Genomic DNA, 24,742 nt, shown 5'->3' on the forward strand with positions numbered 1-24,742 from the left:
ACCAATCTGAAATGTAAACCCGTCTATGACGCTTGAGACAGACTAACTAAAATAAATCATCAAGACCTTTGATGGAACATTTCTTTAGTTTTTGTCTGTTGGAATATTTTGTCCTTCGTTCAAATAAATATAAGTGCCACGCTGCTGTAAATAATAATTGTTTGATTATCATAACTACACTACTTGTGATTAATTAAAATAAAGCAGAAAAAATTAAGTACTTTCTACATTGAATAAGTTCGTTTTAGCGTGAACTTGTAAATATAATTAGTACATTCTTCATTTGTACTCAATTCAAACATCTAAAAATGAAATATTTTAAAGTATTTATTATTGTTTGTTAGCTTCACATGCATTATCATGTAAAAATCTTAAAGAAAGAAATCTTGTCATATTTATTTGCTACTTTGAGTAAATTTCACAGGAAAATAAATGAGTAAATTGTACTTAACTTTTTGAAGCTGGTATACCCAGCATGCACCGGGCTTGAACGAATGAACAAGCTTGCATAGTTTCACTGTTTGCAAGTTAATTTTCACTCAAAATGCCCCATTCATTATATATAAATGCCCCATTCATTATATACAGGTCCTTCTCAAAAAATTAGCATATTGTGATAAAGTTCATGATTTTCCATAATGACCTGTGTGTGTAATGACCTGTGTGTGTATATATATAATGAATGGGGCATTTTGAGTGAAAATTAACTTGCAAACAGTGAAACTATATATATATATATATATATATAAGTACTATGCAAAAGTTTTAGGCACTTCTGAAAAATTTTGCATAGTTCAGTAAACAAAAAAAAGCAAAATCAATATTCGATGTAACTACCTTTGCCTTCAAAACAACACCAGTTCTCCTAGATACACCTGGACACAGTTTTTCTTGGTTGTTGGCAGATAGGATATTCCAAGCTTCTTGGAGAATTCACCACAGTCCTTCTATATATTTAGGCTGTCTCAACTGCTTCTGTCTCTTTATGTAATCTCAGACTGGCACGATATTCAGTGGGGGCCATGACTTCTGTTTCAGGGCTCCCTGGTCTTCTATTCTAATCTTTTCTATTTGCAAAAGTAATGTTTGGGAGTCTAACATTTATATTTCCTATTGACACACTAAAGCTGAAGATATAAAAAACCATCTTAAGACAAACGCTTTTGTGAAACATCTTATGTGCCTAAGACTTGCACAGTACTGTATATATCTATATATATATATATATATATATATATATATATATATATATATATATGTTACTGTCGTGGTGTTTTGTGTAAACTTAACTTGAAAATAGGGTCTGCCTAAATGTGCTGATTGTGGAGAACTTCACTTTATTTACACCATGCCCTCTTCCAGAGATTCTTGGGCTTGGTCTCCGCATCTTAAGTATTTCACTTTTAAACATAAGAACGAACTGCAAATACCATTTTAGTTTCTGCAATATAGAATACATCATACCAAAAGCCAAAAACAGAGATGGACTTGTTTTTATTCCTGATGCCATGTGAAGCAAACAGGATTACTCGGTTTGAATGACACATTGACAGTAAGTTTTTAAACAACAGTATTTCTGTAATATATTTCACAATGATTCTGCACACTATGGCTTTTATCTCAGGAGTCACATTTTAGAAGCTTTGCATGATGTTAGTTCTATCTGTAAAAGACACTGTTGGTAGATAGCTACTTCCAAAGATGTAACATTTCTGAATCAACACATAAGACACCACCATAATCTGGAGACAGAGATAATTTCACAATCAACACAGGGCTTGATGTGCCCTTGTAAAAAAAAAAATGCAGATCTTTTAAATTATGTCCAATATTCTCTACAACTTAAGCATTGATACAGTGTGTTACAATGGCCAATGTTGCGCCATAAACTGAACAGTCCTTTGGAAATATAATGCATCTACAACACAGTCAAAATACTCTCAAACAGCTGATATCATCTCTCTCTGAAAGACACATTATCAGATAACTATAAAACAAAATTAAGTAAAAGGTCAGAGCTTGGACGTCAGTCTATACAGGATGTTTTTTGTGAGAAAGGCAAAGAAAGAGGGAAGTTTATGTAAAGTCATCAAGCTCTCCTTTGAACACAACATTTTCAAGGTAATGACTTCATGTTGACCAACCACTTCATCTTCTTTTCTCCAGTTTCTCCTCCCTCTCTCCCTTTCCCTTTCTTCTACAGGTCTCCAATCATCTTAATGTTGTGCAACTCATTTATGTTACATTATTTACGTCATCACAGCTTTCCAGGAGCAGGGGGCATCATTCCAGCCATTCCCCCAGACATGCCAGCATTTGGACCCAGCAAAATCTACAAAAGTAGAACAAAAATGAGAATTTTACTGAAAAATGACACAAAAGGAATATTTAAAATGTAAATATATGAAAAAATAATGCACATTTTTTTCAATGTAGGGCTGTACAGTTAATCAAATAAATAATAGAGATATAATTGTTGCATTAAGTCAATGTAGGTCTACTCATGTGTTGTCAAAATGTTCTACTTACAAAATGTTTTTTGCAGTGATAGAGTAACTGTTGCACGATTAGTGTAAAGTTGAAAATAATAAAAAGAAATATAGCTGCAAGCAGCAATGCGGATTCCTCCTCAAAATGTCAAATCATTTAAAATTGATCAGTAGATGGTTGGGGATAAACCCTCCCAATTAAGGAATTCAAAAAACATGTCTGTGTCTGAATCCTAAACGAAACATTTTCAATGTACAGGAAAATCCATACCGGACCTTATGGATCCTTGAGGCTTTTTTGTTCCCAATGAGAAATGAGGCATGTACACCAAGTTTCAGAAGAATTGGACAAATGGCGTGGAAATGGTATCACTTTGAAAATATTTTTTGGGGCATGGCCTGTAGCACCACCTATGGTCGAATGTGGGCCATTCTTGGTTTGTGGGTTCCTGTTGGCCTGTAGTATCAATGTACAAAATTAGAAAATATTTGACCAGAAAATGGGAATTTTGGAGTGGCCTGTAGCGCCCCTAGGGGCTGAATGTGGGCCATTCTTGGTTTGTGGGTTCCTTTTGGCCTGTAGAATCAATGTACCAAATTAGAAAATGTTTGACCAGAAAATGGGACTTTTGGGAATTACCTGTAGCGCTCCCTAATGGCTGAATGTTGGCCATTCTTGGTTTGTGGGTTCCTGTTGGCCTGTAGTACCATTGTACCAAATTAGAACATTTTAGACCAGAAAATGGGAATTTCGGCATGGCCTGTAGCGCCCCTAGGGGTGAATGTTGGCCATTCTTGGTTTGTGGGTTCCTGTTGGCCTGTAGTACCAATGTACCAAATTAGAACATTTTTGACCAGAAAACGGGAATTTTGGCGTGGCCTTTAGCGCCCCTAGTGGCTGAATGTCGGCCATTCTTGGTTTGTGGGTTCCTGTTGGCCTGTAGTACCATTGTACCAAATTAGAACATTTTAGACCAGAAAATGGGAATTTCGGCATGGCCTGTAGCGCTCCCTAGGGGCTGAATGTTGGCCATTCTTTGCGCAGTACTTCAGAGTGATGTCATCTTGAAGCATGTTAGGTTTGAAAAACCATCAGTCAAAATTACATTTGATTTATTGACACGTATATATTGTTAAAATTTGGACATTTACATAAACACGCCCCTTTCAGCCATTTTGTATCGTATTCATTTTTCCTAAGTAACGTTTTCAAAGACTTCAATTCTACACATGTGTACCAAATTTCAAGTCAATTGGAGCTACGGTTCAGGAGAAGAAGAGTTTTGTAGGTTTTCGCAAATTTTCAACGTACGGAAAAATCCATCATGGCGGAAGTTATGGGTTCTTGAGGCTTTTTTGTTCCCCATGAGAAATGAGGCATGTACACCAAGTTTCAGGAGATTTGGACAAATGGCGTGGAAATGGTATCACTTTGAAAATATTTTTTTTGGGCGTGGCCTGTAGCGCCACCTATGGGCGAATGTTGACCATTCTTGGTTTGGGGGTACCCGTTGGCATGGAGTATCAATGTGCCAATTTAGAAAATTTTTGACCAGTGACTTTTTGAGCTATTGGGGCTCAAGGAGAAGAAGAATAATAATAATAATAATAATAATAATAATAATAAATATAGCTGCAAGCAGCAATGCGGATTCCTCCTCAAAATGGCAAATCATTTAAAATTGATCAGTAGATGGTTGGGGATAAACCCTCCCAATTAAGGAATTCAAAAAAACATGTCTTCGTCTGATTCCTAAACAAAACATTTTCAATGTACAGGAAAATCCATACCGGACCTTATGGATCCTTGAGGCTTTTTTGTTCCCAATGAGAAATGCGGCATGTACACCAAGTTTCAGAAGAATTGGACAAATGGGGTGGATATTATATCATTTTGAAAAAAAAATTTGGGGCGTGGCCTGTAGCGCCACCTATGGGCAAATGTTGGTCATTCTTGGTTTGTGGGTTCCTGTTGGCCTGTAGTATAAATGTACAAAATTAGAAAATATTTGACCAGAAAATGGGAATTTTGGAGTGGCCTGTAGCGCCCCTAGGGGCGTAATGTGGGCCTTTCTTGGTTTGTGGGTTCCTGTCGGCCTGTAGAATCAATACACCAAATTAGAAAATGTTTGACCAGAAAATGGGATTTTTGGAATTACCTGTAGCGCTCCTAATGGCTGAATGTTGGCCATTCGTGGTTTGTGGGTTCCTGTTGGCATGTAGTATCAGTGTACCAAATTAGAACATTTTTGACCAGAAAATGGGAATTTTGGCATGGCCTGTAGCTCCCCTAGGGGTGAATGTTGTCCATTCTTGGTTTGTGGGTTCCTGTCTGCCTGTAGTATCAATGTACCAAATTAAAAAAAATTTGACCAGAAAACGGGAATTTTGGCGTGGCCTTTAGCGCCTCTAGTGGCTGAATGTCGGCCATTCTTGGTTTGTGGGTTCCTGTTGGCCTGTAGTACCATTGTACCAAATTAGAACATTTTAGACCAGAAAATGGGAATTTCGACATGGCCTGTAGCGCTCCCTAGGGGCTGAATGTCGGCCATTCTTTATGCAGTACTTCAGAGTGATGTCATCTTGAAGCATGTTAGGTTTGAAAAACCATCAGTCAAAATTACATTTGATTTATTGACAGGTATATATTGTTAAAATTTGGACATTTACATAAACACGCTCCTTTCAGACATTTTGTATCACATTCATTTTTCCTAAGTAATGTTTTCAAGGATGTCCATTCTACAAATGTGTACCAAATTTCAAGTCAATTGGAGCTACGGTTCAGGAGAAGAAGAGTATTTTTAGGTTTTCGCAAATTTTCAACGTACGGGAAAATCCATCATGGTGAAAGTTATGGGTCCTTAAGGCTTTTTTGTTCCCCATGAGGAATGAGGCATGTACACCAAGTTTCAGAAGATTTAGACAAATGGCGTGGAAATTGTATCACTTTGAATGAAAAATCACTTTGAAAATCTCTACTTTCACTTTCACTTCTCTCTTAAGATTTTTTTTCTGTTTTTTTGTGTGATTTACATAAGCATATCACAAGCAATTTTATTTGAAAGACTATCTAGGCACATAATAACACTGTATAGCTGTGACTGTTTATAACTATTTCAAAATGTAGCCTACAAGCTCACACTTTAAATGGTCAGTGCTTTGATTTTTAAATCATTAAAATAGCAACAGATCCAGTGAAAAAAATGGAGTGATTGTGTTTACATGCCATTCAAAAACGTGGCATTTTACAAGGTAAGAGAGAAATAAAAAAACTTAAAATAATACCATTTGTACTTCTCAATTACTTGGGAATGTCTATGTTCAGGACCGAAGGCTAAATTGTTACTGTCTCTTTAAGAGGCTTTTATCGCATGATACGATACTTAAGGCACAGTTCAGTTTAATCTTTTGAGAACTGAGAAGTATCATTATTTTCGTTTTGTGCCATGCTTGTTGCATTTGTATTCATTGTGAGATGATAAAATACAGACTGCGTGAATGGTTGATTTTGTTCACTTGAATTTTGTGACGTGTTTCAGAAAAATAATCGCGAAGACAGAGACTGAGCACCCTGTTTATTTATTTTACAAAAGCACAAGGTTTTGTTGTTATTGTAAGTGTACACAAATAAAAGTACACATTTCATAGTTCGTAATGATGTCTTGCATGTTTCTGTATGGGCAAAAATGACGCAGTATTTTGTTTAAGTTGTTTCCGCTGTTTCGAGAGAAAAATATAGCAGGACGTCATCTGGAATAATGCCAGAATAAAATATAATTATTCCAGATTTCTTTCTCAACTGTTTGTTCACTTGAGACATAACAGACTCCTCAATATATCATGTATTTTGACACTCTGTTGTATGAAATTGTCCGTTCAGACGCAAGCAGCAGCGAAAGACATCGGAGTGCGTGAGTTAGACGCGACGCGGCTCGCTGTGTCACACAAACAGCTCGCAAACATGTATTTGAGTTGTTTTGACATTTGTTGAGTTGAATAGTGTAAAATCGCTTGAATGTTCAAACAGGCAAACATTGTATACAACCGACAAACCTTCATGATGATGCGAGCAAAAATGATCTCGCCTCGCGGTTTGCGTGTTGTCAGAGACAATTAAACAACATCATTCTCGGAAGTTTTGATACGTTAGGATTGATCAGCCCATCCCTACTTTCTTTAGACATATGTTTCATGTTTGTGTAAGTTTTTGTGACGTGTTTCAGAAAGATATTCGCTTAGACAAAGAGCACACGGTTTATTTTCTTTATTTTACAACAAATAAAAGTACAACTTTCATAGTTTGTGACGATGTATTAAATGTATCTGTATGTGCAAAAATAACGCAGTATTTTGTTTAAGCTGTTAACGCTGTTTCGAGAGAAAAATCTTAACAGGACACCACAGCGGCATCCGTGTTGTTCACAATAATTCATAATTAAATATATTGATACCCAATTTCTTTATCAACTGTTTGTTCACTTGATACATAACAGACACCCCAATATATCATGTATTTTGGTGTATGAAATTGTCCGCTCAAACGCATGAAGCTGTGAAAGCGTAACTCTCATCGGCGTGCGAAGCGCTAGTCGCGACGCTGCTCGCTCGCTGTGTCACACAAACTGCTCGAAAACATTTATTTGAGTTGTTTTGCCTTTGTTGAGTTGAATAGTGTAAAATCGCTTGAATGTTCAAGCAGGCAACCATTGTACACAACCAACAAACCTTCGTGAAGATGCGAGCAAAAATGATCTCGCCGAGGATTGCGTGTTGTCAGAGACAATTAAACAACATCATACTCGGAAGTTTTGATACGCTAACGCTGTCTCGATAGAGAAAAATCTAACAGGACATCACAGCGGCATCACTAGACCCCTTCAATAATTCATAATTCAATATATTGATACCCGATTTCTTTATCAACTGTTTGTTCACTTGAGATATAGCAGACACCCCAATATATCATGTATTTTGGTGTATGAAATTGTCCGTTGAAACGCAAGAAGGGAAAGCGTAACTCTCATCGGCGTGTGAACGTTAGACGCGACGCTGCTCGCTCGCTGTGTCACACAAACTGCTCGAAAACATTTATTTGAGTTGTTTTGCCTTTGTTGAGTTGAATAGTGTAAAATCGCTTGAATGTTCAAACTGGAAAGCATTAAGACACACAATTGATTTGACATACCTCCATGCAGACGCAAAATGTCTTCTGTAGTCTAAGTCTGAGCTCCACCCACTAGGAGACCGAAATGCTTCATTAGAGAGATTGCTACAGAAGAGCTGCATGTGGTAGACAGAGTTACTCCAGTAGAGGGAGCCTCTTTGCTCAGCCAATGTAAGTGAATGGGATTTTACATGTGGACCATATTTGTCCAGTAGAGGGAGCACTTTTGCTCAGCCATTGTAAATCAATGGGATTTTAAAAATTTTTGATCATCTTTTGTGTGTACATTTACATAAACACGTCCATTTCAGCCATTTTGTATTGTATTCATTTTTGCTAAGTAACGTTTGGAAAGACATACATACTACACACGTGTGCCAAATTCCAAGTCAATTGGAGCTGAGGTTCAGGAGAAGAAGAGTTTTGTAGGTTTTCCAAAATTTTCACTGTACAGGAAAATCCATAATGGCAGAAGTATGGGTCCTTGAGGCTTTTTTGTTCCCCATGAGAAATGAGGCATGTTTACAAAGTTTCAGAAGATTTGGACAAATGGGGTGGAAATTATATCACTTTGAATTTTTGTTTTTTGGGCGTGGCCTGTAGCGCCACCTATGGGCGAATGTTGACCATTCTTGGTTTGGGGGTACCCGCTGGCATGGAGTATCAATGTGCCAATTTAGAAAATTTTTGACCAGTGACTTTTTGAGCTATTGGGGCTCAAGGAGAAGAAGAATAATAATAATAATAATAAATATAGCTGCAAGCAGCAATGCGGATTCCTCCTCAAAATGGCAAATCATTTAAAATTGATCAGTAGATGGTTGGGGATAAACCCTCCCAATTAAGGAATTCAAAAAACATGTCTTCGTCTGATTCCTAAACAAAACATTTTCAATGTACAGGAAAATCCATACCGGACCTTATGGATCCTTGAGGCTTTTTTGTTCCCAATGAGAAATGCGGCATGTACACCAAGTTTCAGAAGAATTGGACAAATGGGGTGGATATTATATCATTTTGAAAAAAAATTTGGGGCGTGGCCTGTAGCGCCACCTATGGGCAAATGTTGGTCATTCTTGGTTTGTGGGTTCCTGTTGGCCTGTAGTATAAATGTACAAAATTAGAAAATATTTGACCAGAAAATGGGAATTTTGGAGTGGCCTGTAGCGCCCCTAGGGGCTGAATGTGGGCCTTTCTTGGTTTGTGGGTTCCTGTCGGCCTGTAGAATCAATACACCAAATTAGAAAATGTTTGACCAGAAAATGGGATTTTTGGAATTACCTGTAGCGCTCTCTAATGGCTTAATGTTGGCCATTCGTGGTTTGTGGGTTCCTGTTGGCATGTAGTATCAGTGTACCAAATTAGAACATTTTTGACCAGAAAATGGGAATTTTGGCATGGCCTGTAGCTCCCTAGGGGTGAATGTTGTCCATTCTTGGTTTGTGGGTTCCTGTCTGCCTGTAGTATCAATGTACCAAATTAAAAAAAAATTTGACCAGAAAACGGGAATTTTGGCGTGGCCTTTAGCGCTCCCTAGTGGCTTAATGTCGGCCATTCTTGGTTTGTGGGTTCCTGTTGGCCTGTAGTACCATTGTACCAAATTAGAACATTTTAGACCAGAAAATGGGAATTTCGACATGGCCTGTAGCGCTCCTAGGGGCTTAATGTCGGCCATTCTTTGCGCAGTACTTCAGAGTGATGTCATCTTGAAGCATGTTAGGTTTGAAAAACCATCAGTCAAAATTACATTTGATTTATTGACAGGTATATATTGTTAAAATTTGGACATTTACATAAACACGCCCTTTCAGACATTTTGTATCACATTCATTTTTCCTAAGTAATGTTTTCAAGGATGTCCATTCTACAAATGTGTACCAAATTTCAAGTCAATTGGAGCTACGGTTCAGGAGAAGAAGAGTATTTTTAGGTTTTCGCAAATTTTCAACGTACGGGAAAATCCATCATGGTGAAAGTTATGGGTCCTTAAGGCTTTTTTGTTCCCCATGAGGAATGAGGCATGTACACCAAGTTTCAGAAGATTTAGACAAATGGCGTGGAAATTGTATCACTTTGAATGAAAAATCACTTTGAAAATCTCTACTTTCACTTTCACTTCTCTCTTAAGATTTTTTTTCTGTTTTTTTGTGTGATTTACATAAGCATATCACAAGCAATTTTATTTGAAAGACTATCTAGGCACATAATAACACTGTATAGCTGTGACTGTTTATAACTATTTCAAAATGTAGCCTACAAGCTCACACTTTAAATGGTCAGTGCTTTGATTTTTAAATCATTAAAATAGCAACAGATCCAGTGAAAAAAATGGAGTGATTGTGTTTACATGCCATTCAAAAACGTGGCATTTTACAAGGTAAGAGAGAAATAAAAAAACTTAAAATAATACCATTTGTACTTCTCAATTACTTGGGAATGTCTATGTTCAGGACGAAGGCTAAATTGTTACTGTCTCTTTAAGAGGCTTTTATCGCATGATACGATACTTAAGGCACAGTTCAGTTTAATCTTTTGAGAACTGAGAAGTATCATTATTTTCGTTTTGTGCCATGCTTGTTGCATTTGTATTCATTGTGAGATGATAAAATACAGACTGCGTGAATGGTTGATTTTGTTCACTTGAATTTTGTGACGTGTTTCAGAAAAATAATCGCGAAGACAGAGACTGAGCACCCTGTTTATTTATTTTACAAAAGCACAAGGTTTTGTTGTTATTGTAAGTGTACACAAATAAAAGTACACATTTCATAGTTCGTAATGATGTCTTGCATGTTTCTGTATGGGCAAAAATGACGCAGTATTTTGTTTAAGTTGTTTCCGCTGTTTCGAGAGAAAAATATAGCAGGACGTCATCTGGAATAATGCCAGAATAAAATATAATTATTCCAGATTTCTTTCTCAACTGTTTGTTCACTTGAGACATAACAGACTCCTCAATATATCATGTATTTTGACACTCTGTTGTATGAAATTGTCCGTTCAGACGCAAGCAGCAGCGAAAGACATCGGAGTGCGTGAGTTAGACGCGACGCTGCTCGCTGTGTCACACAAACAGCTCGCAAACATGTATTTGAGTTGTTTTGACATTTGTTGAGTTGAATAGTGTAAAATCGCTTGAATGTTCAAACAGGCAAACATTGTATACAACCGACAAACCTTCATGATGATGCGAGCAAAAATGATCTCGCCTCGCGGTTTGCGTGTTGTCAGAGACAATTAAACAACATCATTCTCGGAAGTTTTGATACGTTAGGATTGATCAGCCCATCCCTACTTTCTTTAGACATATGTTTCATGTTTGTGTAAGTTTTTGTGACGTGTTTCAGAAAGATATTCGCTTAGACAAAGAGCACACGGTTTATTTTCTTTATTTTACAACAAATAAAAGTACAACTTTCATAGTTTGTGACGATGTATTAAATGTATCTGTATGTGCAAAAATAACGCAGTATTTTGTTTAAGCTGTTAACGCTGTTTCGAGAGAAAAATCTTAACAGGACACCACAGCGGCATCCGTGTTGTTCACAATAATTCATAATTAAATATATTGATACCCAATTTCTTTATCAACTGTTTGTTCACTTGATACATAACAGACACCCCAATATATCATGTATTTTGGTGTATGAAATTGTCCGTTCAAACGCATGAAGCTGTGAAAGCGTAACTCTCATCGGCGTGCGAAGCGTTAGTCGCGACGCTGCTCGCTCGCTGTGTCACACAAACTGCTCGAAAACATTTATTTGAGTTGTTTTGCCTTTGTTGAGTTGAATAGTGTAAAATCGCTTGAATGTTCAAGCAGGCAACCATTGTACACAACCAACAAACCTTCGTGAAGATGCGAGCAAAAATGATCTCGCCTCGAGGATTGCGTGTTGTCAGAGACAATTAAACAACATCATACTCGGAAGTTTTGATACGTTAACGCTGTCTCGATAGAGAAAAATCTAACAGGACATCACAGCGGCATCACTAGACCCCTTCAATAATTCATAATTCAATATATTGATACCCGATTTCTTTATCAACTGTTTGTTCACTTGAGATATAGCAGACACCCCAATATATCATGTATTTTGGTGTATGAAATTGTCCGTTGAAACGCAAGAAGGGAAAGCTGAACTCTCATCGGCGCGTGAACGTTAGACGCGACGCTGCTCGCTCGCTGTGTCACACAAACTGCTCGAAAACATTTATTTGAGTTGTTTTGCCTTTGTTGAGTTGAATAGTGTAAAATCGCTTGAATGTTCAAACTGGAAAGCATTAAGACACACAATTGATTTGACATACCTCCATGCAGACGCAAAATGTCTTCTGTAGTCTAAGTCTGGAGCTCCACCCACTAGGAGACCGAAATGCTTCATTAGAGAGATTGCTACAGAAGAGCTGCATGTGGTAGACAGAGTTACTCCAGTAGAGGGAGCCTCTTTGCTCAGCCAATGTAAGTGAATGGGATTTTACATGTGGACCATATTTGTCCAGTAGAGGGAGCACTTTTGCTCAGCCATTGTAAATCAATGGGATTTTAAAAATTTTTGATCATCTTTTGTGTGTACATTTACATAAACACGCCCATTTCAGCCATTTTGTATTGTATTCATTTTTGCTAAGTAACGCTTGGAAAGACATACATACTACACACGTGTGCCAAATTCCAAGTCAATTGGAGCTGAGGTTCAGGAGAAGAAGAGTTTTGTAGGTTTTCCAAAATTTTCACTGTACAGGAAAATCCATAATGGCAGAAGTATGGGTCCTTGAGGCTTTTTTGTTCCCCATGAGAAATGAGGCATGTTTACAAAGTTTCAGAAGATTTGGACAAATGGGGTGGAAATTATATCACTTTGAATTTTTGTTTTTGGGCGTGGCCTGTAGCGCCACCTATGGGCGAATGTTGACCATTCTTGGTTTGGGGGTACCCGTTGGCATGGAGTATCAATGTGCCAATTTAGAAAATTTTTGACCAGTGACTTTTTGAGCTATTGGGGCTCAAGGAGAAGAATAATAATAATAATAATAATAATAATAATAAATATAGCTGCAAGCAGCAATGCGGATTCCTCCTCAAAATGGCAAATCATTTCAAATTGATCAGTAGAGGGTTGGGGTTAAACCCTCTCAATGGATGAATCCAAAAACATGTATTTCTGTCTGAATCCTAAACTAAACATTTTCAGTCTACAGGAAAATCCATCATACCTTATGGATCCTTGAGGCGTTTTTGTTCCCAATGAGAAATGAGGCATGTACACCAAGATTCAAAAGAATTGGTTAAATGGCGTGGAAATGGTATCACTTTGAAAATATTTTTGGGGGCGTGGCCTGTAGCGCCTCCTATGGGCAAATGTGGGTCATTCTTGGTTTGTGGGTTCCTGTTGGCCTGTAGTATCAATGTACATAATTAGAAAATATTTGACCAGAAAATGGGACTTTTGGGAATTACCTGTAGCGCCCCTAGGGGTGAATGTTGGCCATTCTTGGTTTGAGGGTTCCTGTTGACCTGTAGTATCAATGTACCAAATTAGAACATTTTTGACCATAAAATGGGAATTTCAGCGTGGCCTCTAGTGCCCCCTAGGGGCTGAATGTTGGCCATTCTTTGTTTGTGGGTTCCTGTTGGCCAGTAGTATCAATGTACCATATTAGAAAATTTTTGACCAGAAAACGAAATTTTGGGAGTGGCCTGTAGCGCCCCTAATGGCTGAATGTGGGCCATACTTGGTTTGTGGGTTCCTGTTGGCCTGTAGTATCAATGTACCAAATTATAACTTTTTTGACCAGAAAATGGGAATTTCGGCTTGGCCTCTAGCGCCACCTAGTGGTGAATGTCGGTCATTCTTGGTTTGTGGATTCCTTTTGGCCTGTACTATTAATGTACCAAATTAGAACATTTTTGACCAGAAAATGGGAATTTCGGCATGGCCTGTAGTGCTCCCTAGGGCTGAATGTTGGCCATTCTTGGTTTGAGGGTTCCTGTTGACCTGCAGTATCAATGTACCAAATTAGAACGTTTTTGACCAGAAAACGAAATTTTGGAGTAGCCTGTAGCTCCCTAAGGGCGTAATGTGGGCCACACTTGGTATGTGGGTTCCTGTTGGCCTGTAGTATCAAAGTACCAAATTAGAAAATTTTTGACCAGAAAATGGGAATTTTGGCTTGTCCTGTAGTGCCCCCTAGTGGCTTAATGTCGGTCATTCTTGGTTTGTGGATTCCTGTTGGCCTGTACTATTCTTGTACCGAATTAGAACATTTTTGACCAGAAAATGGGAATTTTGGCTTGTCCTGTAGTGCCCCCTAGTGGCGTATGTCGGTCATTCTTGGTTTGTGGATTCCTGTTGGCCTGTACTATTAATTTACCAAATTAGAACATTTTTGACCAGAAAATGGGAATTTTGGCATGGCCATTCTTTGCACAGTACTTCAGAGTGATGTCATCTTTAAGCATGTTAGGTTTGAAAAACCATCAGTCAAAATTACATTTGATTTATTGACACGTATATATTGTTAAAATTTGGACATTTACATAAACACGCCCCTTTCAGCCATTTTGTATCGTATTCATTTTTCCTAAGTAACGTTTTCAAGGATGTCCATTCTACACATGTGTACCAAATTTCAAGTCAATTGGAGCTACGGTTCAGGAGAAGAAGAGTTTTGTAGGTTTTCGCAAATTTTCAACGTACGGGAAAATCCATCATGGCGGAAGTTATGGGTTCTTGAGGCTTTTTGTTCCCCATGAGGAATGAGGCATGTACACCAAATTTCAGAAGATTTGGACAAATGGCGTGGAAATTGTATCACTTTGAATTTTGTTTTTTGGGCGTGGCCTGTAGCGCCACCTATGGGCGAATGTGGGCCATTCTTGGTTTGGGGGTACCCGTTGGCATGGAGTATCAATGTGCCAATTTAGAAAATTTTTGACCAGTGACTTTTTGAGCTATTGGGGCTCAAGGAGAAGAATAATAATAATAATAATAATAATAATAATAATAAATATAGCTGCAAAGCAGCAATGCGGATTCCTCCTCAAAATGGCAAATCATTTAAAATTGATCAGTAGAGGGTTGGGGATAAACCCTCTCAATGGATGAATTCAAAAAACATGTACTTCTGTCTGAATCCTAAACGAAACATTTTCAATGTACAGGAAAATCCATACCAGACCTTATGGATCCTTGAGGCTTTTTTGTTCCCAATGAGAAATGAGGCATGTACACCAAGTTTCAGAAGAATTGGACAAATGGCGTGGAAATGGTATCACTTTGAAAATATTTTTTGGGGCGTGGCCTGTAGCGCCACCTATGGGCAAATGTGGGCCATTCTTGGTTTGTGGGTTCCTGTTGGCCTGTAGTATCAATGTACAAAATTAGAAAATATTTGACCAGAAAATGGGAATTTTGGAGTGGCCTGTAGCGCTCCCTAGGGGCTGAATGTGGGCCATTCTTGGTTTGTGGGTTCCTTTTGGCCTGTAGAATCAATGTACCAAATTAGAAAATGTTTGACCAGAAAATGGGACTTTTGGGAATTACCTGTAGTGCCTCTAATGGCTGAATGTTGGCCATTCTTGGTTTGTGGGTTCCTGTTGGCCTGTAGTACCATTGTACCAAATTAGAACATTTTAGACCAGAAAATGGGAATTTCGGCATGGCCTGTAGCGCCCCTAGGGGTGAATGTTGGCCATTCTTGGTTTGTGGGTTCCTGTTGGCCTGTAGTATCAATGTACCAAATTAGAACATTTTTGACCAGAAAACGGGAATTTTGGCGTGGCCTTTAGCTCCCTAGTGGCTGAATGTCGGCCATTCTTGGTTTGTGGGTTCCTGTTGGCCTGTAGTACCATTGTACCAAATTAGAACATTTTAGACCAGAAAATGGGAATTTCGGCATGGCCTGTAGCGCCCCTAGGGCTAATGTTGGCCATTCTTTCGCAGTACTTCAGAGTGATGTCATCTTGAAGCATGTTAGGTTTGAAAAACCATCAGTCAAAATTACATTTGATTTATTGACACGTATATATTGTTAAAATTTGGACATTTACATAAACACGCCCTTTCAGCCATTTTGTATCGTATTCATTTTTCCTAAGTAACGCTTTCAAGGACTGTCCATTCTACACATGTGTACCAAATTTCAAGTCAATTGGAGCTACGGTTCAGGAGAAGAAGAGTTTTGTAGGTTTTCGCAAATTTTCAACGTACGGGAAAATCCATCATGGCGGAAGTTATGGGTTCTTGAGGCTTTTTGTTCCCCATGAGGAATGAGGCATGTACACCAAATTTCAGAAGATTTGGACAAATGGCGTGGAAATGGTATCACTTTGAATTTTGTTTTTTGGGCGTGGCCTGTAGCGCCACCTATGGGCGAATGTTGACCATTCTTGGTTTGGGGGTACCCGTTGGCATGGACTATCAATGTGCCAATTTAGAAAACTTTTGACCAGTGACTTTTTGAGCTATTGGGGCTCAAGGAGAAGAATAATAATAATAATAATAATAATAATAAATATAGCTGCAAGCAGCAATGCGGATTCCTCCTCAAAATGGCAAATCATTTAAAATTGATCAGTAGATGGTTGGGGATAAACCCTCCCAATTGATGAATTCAAAAACATGTCTTTGTCTGAATCCTAAACTAAACATTTTCAATGTACAGGAAAATCCATACATGACCTTATGGATCCTTGAGGCTTTTTTGTTCCCAATGAGAAATGAGGCATGTACACCAAGTTTCAGAAGAATTGGACAAATGGCGTGGAAATGGTATCACTTTGAAAATATTTTTTTGGGGCGTGGCCTGTAGCGCCACCTATGGTCGAATGTGGGCCATTCTTGGTTTGTGGGTTCCTGTTGGCCTGTAGTATCAATGTACAAAATTAGAAAATATTTGACCAGAAAATGGGAATTTTGGAGTGGCCTGTAGCGCCCTCTAGGGGCTGAATGTGGGCCATTCTTGGTTTGTGGGTTCCTGTTGGCCTGTAGAATCAATGTACCAAATTAGAAAATGTTTGACCAGAAAATGGGACTTTTGGGAATTACCTGTAGCGCCCCTAATGGCTGAATGTTGGCCATTCTTGGTTTGTGGGTTCCTGTTGGCCTGTAGTATCAATGTACCAAATTAGAACATTTTTGACCAGAAAATGGGAATTTCGGCATGGCCTGTAAGCCCCCTAGGGGTGAATGTTGGCCATTCTTGGTTTGTGGGTTCCTGTTGGCCTGTAGTATCAATGTACCAAATTAGAACATTTTTGACCAGAAAACGGGAATTTTGGCGTGGCCTTTAAGCCCCCTAGTGGCTGAATGTCGGCCATTCTTGGTTTGTGGGTTCCTGTTGGCCTGTAGTACCATTGTACCAAATTAGAACATTTTAGACCAGAAAATGGGAATTTCGGCATGGCCTGTAGCGCCCCTAGGGGCTGAATGTTGGCCATTCTTTGCATGAGTACTTCAGAGTGATGTCATCTTGAAGCATGTTAGGTTTGAAAAACCATCAGTCAAAATTACATTTGATTTATTGACACGTATATATTGTTAAAATTTGGACATTTACATAAACACGCCCCTTTCAGCCATTTTGTATCGTATTCATTTTTCCTAAGTAACGTTTTCAAGGACTGTCCATTCTACACATGTGTACCAAATTTCAAGTCAATTGGAGCTACGGTTCAGGAGAAGAAGAGTTTTGTAGGTTTTCGCAAATTTTCAACGTACGGGAAAATCCATCATGGCGGAAGTTATGGGTTCTTGAGGCTTTTTGTTCCCCATGAGGAATGAGGCATGTACACCAAATTTCAGAAGATTTGGACAAATGGCGTGGAAATTGTATCACTTTGAATTTTGTTTTTTGGGCGTGGCCTGTAGCGCCACCTATGGGCTGAATGTGGGCCATTCTTGGTTTGGGGGTACCCGCTGGCATGGAGTATCAATGTGCCAATTTAGAAAATTTTTGACCAGTGACTTTTTGAGCTATTGGGGCTCAAGGAGAAGAAGAATAATAATAATAATAATAAATATAGCTGCAAGCAGCAATGCGGATTCCTCCTCAAAATGGCAAATCATTTAAAATTGATCAGTAGATGGTTGGGGATAAACCCTCCCAATTAAGGAATTCAAAAAACATGTCTTCTGTCTGAATCCTAAACAAAACATTTTCAATGTACAGGAAAATCCATACATGACCTTATGGATCCTTGAGGCTTTTTTGTTCCCAATGAGAAATGCGGCATGTACACCAAGTTTCAGAAGAATTGGACAAATGGGGTGGATATTATATCATTTTGAAAAAATATTTTGGGGCGTGGCCTGTAGCGCCACCTATGGGCAAATGTTGGTCATTCTTGGTTTGTGGGTTCCTGTTGGCCTGTAGTATCAATGTACAAAATTAGAAAATATTTGACCAGAAAATGGGAATTTTGGAGTGGCTCTGTAGCTCCCTAGGGGCTGAATGTGGGCCTTTCTTGGTTTGTGGGTTCCTGTCGGCCTGTAGAATCAATACACCAAATTAGAAAATGTTTGACCAGAAAATGGGATTTTTGGAATTACCTGTAGCTCCTCTAATGGCTTAATGTTGGCCATTCGTGGTTTGTGGGTTCCTGTTGGCATGTAGTATCAGTGTACCAAATTAGAACATTTTTGACCAGAAAATGGGAATTTTGGCATGGCCTGTAGCGCTCCCTAGGGGTGAATGTTGTCCATTCTTGGTTTGTGGGTTCCTGTCTGCCTGTAGTATCAATGTACCAAATTAAAAAATATTTGACCAGAAAACGGAATTTTGGCGTGGCCTTTAGCTCCCTAGTGGCTGAATGTCGGCCATTCTTGGTTTGTGGGTTCCTGTTGGCCTGTAGTACCATTGTACCAAATTAGAACATTTTAGACCAGAAAATGGGAATTTCGACATGGCCTGTAGCGCTCCTAGGGGCTTAATGTCGGCCATTCTTTATGCAGTACTTCAGAGTGATGTCATCTTGAAGCATGTTAGGTTTGAAAAACCATCAGTCAAAATTACATTTGATTTATTGACAGGTATATATTGTTAAAATTTGGACATTTACATAAACACGCCCTTTCAGACATTTTGTATCACATTCATTTTTCCTAAGTAATGTTTTCAAGGATGTCCATTCTACAAATGTGTACCAAATTTCAAGTCAATTGAGCTACGGTTCAGGAGAAGAAGAGTATTTTTAGGTTTTCGCAAATTTTCAACGTACGGGAAAATCCATCATGGTGAAAGTTATGGGTCCTTAAGGCTTTTTTGTTCCCCATGAGGAATGAGGCATGTACACCAAGTTTCAGAAGATTTAGACAAATGGCGTGGAAATTGTATCACTTTGAATGAAAAATCACTTTGAAAATCTCTACTTTCACTTTCACTTCTCTCTAAGATTTTTTTCTGTTTTTTTGTGTGATTTACATAAGCATATCACAAGCAATTTTATTTGAAAGACTATCTAGGCACATAATAACACTGTATAGCTGTGACTGTTTATAACTATTTCAAAATGTAGCCTACAAGCTCACACTTTAAATGGTCAGTGCTTTGATTTTTAAATCATTAAAATAGCAACAGATCCAGTGAAAAAAATGGAGTGATTGTGTTTACATGCCATTCAAAAACGTGGCATTTTACAAGGTAAGAGAGAAATAAAAAAACTTAAAATAATACCATTTGTACTTCTCAATTACTTGGGAATGTCTATGTTCAGGACCTAAGGCTAAATTGTTACTGTCTCTTTAAGAGGCTTTTATCGCATGATACGATACTTAAGGCACAGTTCAGTTTAATCTTTTGAGAACTGAGAAGTATCATTATTTTCGTTTTGTGCCATGCTTGTTGCATTTGTATTCATTGTGAGATGATAAAATACAGACTGCGTGAATGGTTGATTTTGTTCACTTGAATTTTGTGACGTGTTTCAGAAAAATAATCGCGAAGACAGAGACTGAGCACCCTGTTTATTTATTTTACAAAAGCACAAGGTTTTGTTGTTATTGTAAGTGTACACAAATAAAAGTAAACATTTCATAGTTCGTAATGATGTCTTGCATGTTTCTGTATGGGCAAAAATGACGCAGTATTTTGTTTAAGTTGTTTCCGCTGTTTCGAGAGAAAAATATAGCAGGACGTCATCTGGAATAATGCCAGAATAAAATATAATTATTCCAGATTTCTTTCTCAACTGTTTGTTCACTTGAGACATAACAGACTCCTCAATATATCATGTATTTTGACACTCTGTTGTATGAAATTGTCCGCTCAGACGCAAGCAGCAGCGAAAGACATCGGAGTGCGTGAGTTAGACGCGACGCGGCTCGCTGTGTCACACAAACAGCTCGCAAACATGTATTTGAGTTGTTTTGACATTTGTTGAGTTGAATAGTGTAAAATCGCTTGAATGTTCAAACAGGCAAACATTGTATACAACCGACAAACCTTCATGATGATGCGAGCAAAAATGATCTCGCCACGGGTTTGCGTGTTGTCAGAGACAATTAAACAACATCATTCTCGGAAGTTTTGATACGTTAGGATTGATCAGCCCATCCCTACTTTCTTTAGACATATGTTTCATGTTTGTGTAAGTTTTTGTGACGTGTTTCAGAAAGATATTCGCTTAGACAAAGAGCACACGGTTTATTTTCTTTATTTTACAACAAATAAAAGTACAACTTTCATAGTTTGTGACGATGTATTAAATGTATCTGTATGTGCAAAAATAACGCAGTATTTTGTTTAAGCTGTTAACGCTGTTTCGAGAGAAAAATCTTAACAGGACACCACAGCGGCATCCGTGTTGTTCACAATAATTCATAATTAAATATATTGATACCCAATTTCTTTATCAACTGTTTGTTCACTTGATACATAACAGACACCCCAATATATCATGTATTTTGGTGTATGAAATTGTCCGCTCAAACGCATGAAGCTGTGAAAGCGTAACTCTCATCGGCGCAGCGAGCGCTAGTCGCGACGCTGCTCGCTCGCTGTGTCACACAAACTGCTCGAAAACATTTATTTGAGTTGTTTTGCCTTTGTTGAGTTGAATAGTGTAAAATCGCTTGAATGTTCAAGCAGGCAACCATTGTACACAACCAACAAACCTTCGTGGAAGATGCGAGCAAAAATGATCTCGCCTCGAGGATTGCGTGTTGTCAGAGACAATTAAACAACATCATACTCGGAAGTTTTGATACGCTAACGCTGTCTCGATAGAGAAAAATCTAACAGGACATCACAGCGGCATCACTAGACCCCTTCAATAATTCATAATTCAATATATTGATACCCGATTTCTTTATCAACTGTTTGTTCACTTGAGATATAGCAGACACCCCAATATATCATGTATTTTGGTGTATGAAATTGTCCGTTGAAACGCAAGAAGGGAAAGCTTAACTCTCATCGGCGCGCGAACGTTAGGACGCGACGCTGCTCGCCGCTGTGTCACACAAACTGCTCGAAAACATTTATTTGAGTTGTTTTGCCTTTGTTGAGTTGAATAGTGTAAAATCGCTTGAATGTTCAAACTGGAAAGCATTAAGACACACAATTGATTTGACATACCTCAATGCAGACTCAAAATGTCTTCTGTAGTCTAAGTCTGGAGCTCCACCCACTAGGAGACCGAAATGCTTCATTAGAGAGATTGCTACAGAAGAGCTGCATGTGGTAGACAGAGTTACTCCAGTAGAGGGAGCCTCTTTGCTCAGCCAATGTAAGTGAATGGGATTTTACATGTGGACCATATTTGTCCAGTAGAGGGAGCACTTTTGCTCAGCCATTGTAAATCAATGGGATTTTAAAAATTTTTGATCATCTTTTGTGTGTACATTTACATAAACACGTCCATTTCAGCCATTTTGTATTGTATTCATTTTTGCTAAGTAACGTTTGGAAAGACATACATACTACACACGTGTGCCAAATTCCAAGTCAATTGGAGCTGAGGTTCAGGAGAAGAAGAGTTTTGTAGGTTTTCCAAAATTTTCACTGTACAGGAAAATCCATAATGGCAGAAGTATGGGTCCTTGAGGCTTTTTGTTCCCCATGAGAAATGAGGCATGTTTACAAAGTTTCAGAAGATTTGGACAAATGGGGTGGAAATTATATCACTTTGAATTTTTGTTTTTTGAGCGTGGCCTGTAGCGCCACCTATGGGCGAATGTTGACCATTCTTGGTTTGGGGGTACCCGTTGGCATGGAGTATCTAATAATAATAATAATAATAATAATAATAAAACCATCAATTACAATAGATTCCCTCCTACGGAGGAATCTAATAATAATAATAATAATAATAATAATAATAATAATAAAACCATCAATTACAATAGATTCCCTCCTACGGAGGAATCTAATAATAATAATAATAATAATAATAAAACCGACAAATACAATAGATTCCCTCCTTACGGAGGAATCTAATAATAATAATAAAACCATCAATTACAATAGATTCCCTCCTACGGAGGAATCTAATTATCGTGTTGCTAAGAGGGCCAATGTGAAGATGACCATTCAGTCTTCATTTACTAATGTAAAAAACATCAAAAATGTAGTTCAGGAAAACAATAACAGTTGGCAAGACAAAGAAAACACTTGCTTTAAAATATAAAGGCTAAATTAGGCTATAAATAAATTCTGAATATTTCTGATTCTGAGTATTTTAGTGGAAAGATATTTAACATGTTAGGCAAGGATTTCTACATGAAGTAAATACCAGCAACAGGGTATTTAAGCAAATTTCTAACAGAGGTTATTATCTTCATCTGTGTTGTAACAAGGCCATTTAACAGCACAGAAGACTCCACTACATTTAAAAGAAATTGACTGAAAATTAAGGCTGTCAAATTCAAATTTGAATATTTGTCGAATATAAGATAAAAATGCACATACGAAGGCTAAAATGAGCATTACAATTTTGGATGTGTGCCCTTTGGTGTTGCTGCTGTTCTATACCTGTCTCTGTTGTTGTAATTGTTGTTGTTCCAGCTGTAACCTCTCGGTCTCAAAGACAACCGGCAGAACCAGAATCATAAAGGAAGTTGTACCGACCCATAGAGCTGAGCGAGAGAAACTATAGGAAAGCACAGGAGGAAATTTATCCTTACATGTCAAGTCTAAAATTGAATGATTTGACTGTTTTAATTAGGTCAACAACAGCCAGCAACCCACCTGTAAAGTTTTTTTGCTACAGACAGCGAACATTGTGCAGATACTTCAGCTGCTGATCTCACTGAATCCGGAAACATCTCAGTAAGTCCCCACAGCCTCTCCAGCAACGTTTCATCCAGCTGTGAATGAAGAAATTTGAAAAAAGAACAGAGGTCTCATTTAAATACAAAAAATATTGTTTAAAAAAAATCTAAACTTTATGTCATTCTGGGTTGGGCACTACATTTCAAGAACATGCAATGCATACATACATTAACACATCCTCTGATATTAAAGGGATATCATTTACTCAAGCTTATGCCATCACAGATATGTATGACTTTCTTACCTTTGGTGAACAGAGATTTTGAGAAGAATATTTCAGATCTGTGGGTCCATACAATGCAAGTGAATGGTAAACAGAAATTTGAAGCTCCAATAAAGCACATAAAGGCAGCATAAAAGCAATTCATAAGACTCCAGTGGTTAAATCCATATCTTCTGCAGTAATTCAATTGATTTTGGGTAAGAACAAACCAAAATGTAACTCAATTTTCACTATAAATCTTGACATCAGCAGTCTTTATGGTAATCATGATTTCAAGCTTGATTACACTTACTAGTGCTTGAAGCATGCACAAGCTGGAAATGATGTCAAGATTTATAATGGAAAAGGAGTTATGTTTTGGTCTGTCAATTGGATCGCTTCAGAAGGCATAACCACTGGAGTCACATGGATTACTTTTATGCTGCCTTTATGTGCTTTTTGAGCTTCAAAGTTCTAGTCACCATTAATTTGCATTGTATGGACCTACAGAGCTGAGATATTCTTCTAAAAATATTCATTTGTATTCTACAGAAGAAAGCCAAACACATCTGGGATGGCATGAGGGTGAGTAAACGATGCGATTTTTCATTTTTGGGCGAATTGTTCCATTAAAGGTTCAAGTTACAGAGCTTGGTAAATGTGGAATATTAAAATATGATGTGATTTGTCTTATATTCAAAAGAATATGCATGTTAACACACATTAGCGCATAATATAGTCATTTATACGTTAATGAACGACTTAAGAGACAAAAAATGAAATACAATAAAACCTAACATAAAACCTTCAAACAGCTCAAAATGCCACTGATAGTGTGGGTAACACATCCTATGCAAGCATAAAACAAACGACATTTGACCTGTTTTTCCTTATCTTTGCAATTTTCCGTGACCAATTAAGGCATACCTCTTCATCTTCATCATCTCCCTCGATCTCGCCTTCAGGGGGTCGAGTCTCCACACGGCCCGAGTCTGGAGAGAGCTCCTGGATTGTAGCCATTTAAAAGAGAGTTTCAACTAAGTTTCTATTATAACTGTGTACAAAATAGGCGGCCGTTGTTAAATGTACGTTTCGCTAACCCACAACGATTTAGATCCAGAGCGCACGCACTGAAACCTGAGGTCACTTGGGTTACATGTGAAGCGGATGTACCACACCGGTTTCTTGTAAGGAAGCACAAAGACACATTGCGCCACCTATGGAGAAGGAGGTCTAATCGCAGTCAGATCATAATTGCGTTGTGGATTATAGAATACATATTTAGTAAAGTTTTGTTAGAAACGTGATGGTCACGTTAGCTTTTTCATCAATTTGTTTTTTTATAAAAACAACTCCTAATGGGGTTAATCTATTTCTGGAGAAGGTTAACCTACTCACCCTTGCTCTCACTGACACAATTCCTTCTGAGTTTATCATTCTAAAGTGTGTAAACACACGTCACGTACGATTCGAAACACTTCTCGGAGAAATAAAAATCATGGGGCCTACTATGAGAGTTATACAAGGTTGTTGACAGATATTTCTGTGTGTACAGAAGGTCCCGCCCTCATTCTTAAAGCCTCGAGTCATCGTGTTTTGTTGTTGTTTTTT

The 24,742-nt window shown here is 38.1% G+C and overlaps 1 protein-coding gene across 1 annotated transcript; it reads right to left on the reverse strand.

The window, feature by feature from the left end:
• Positions 1 to 1,359: 1,359 nt before the first annotated feature.
• Positions 1,360 to 24,632, reverse strand: LOC127626584 (mitochondrial import receptor subunit TOM22 homolog). The gene is made up of 4 exons (XM_052102475.1): positions 24,059 to 24,632; positions 22,846 to 22,964; positions 22,630 to 22,747; positions 1,360 to 2,332 (listed from the first exon to the last, which is right to left on the reverse strand). The coding sequence occupies exons 1-4, from the start codon at positions 24,149 to 24,151 to the stop codon at positions 2,258 to 2,260; spliced, it is 405 nt and encodes a 134-aa protein (XP_051958435.1). The 5' UTR covers positions 24,152 to 24,632; the 3' UTR covers positions 1,360 to 2,257.
• Positions 24,633 to 24,742: the final 110 nt, after the last annotated feature.

This window comes from Xyrauchen texanus, chromosome 33 (assembly GCF_025860055.1).
Source record: "Xyrauchen texanus isolate HMW12.3.18 chromosome 33, RBS_HiC_50CHRs, whole genome shotgun sequence".
NCBI classification, from domain to species: domain Eukaryota; kingdom Metazoa; phylum Chordata; class Actinopteri; order Cypriniformes; family Catostomidae; genus Xyrauchen; species Xyrauchen texanus.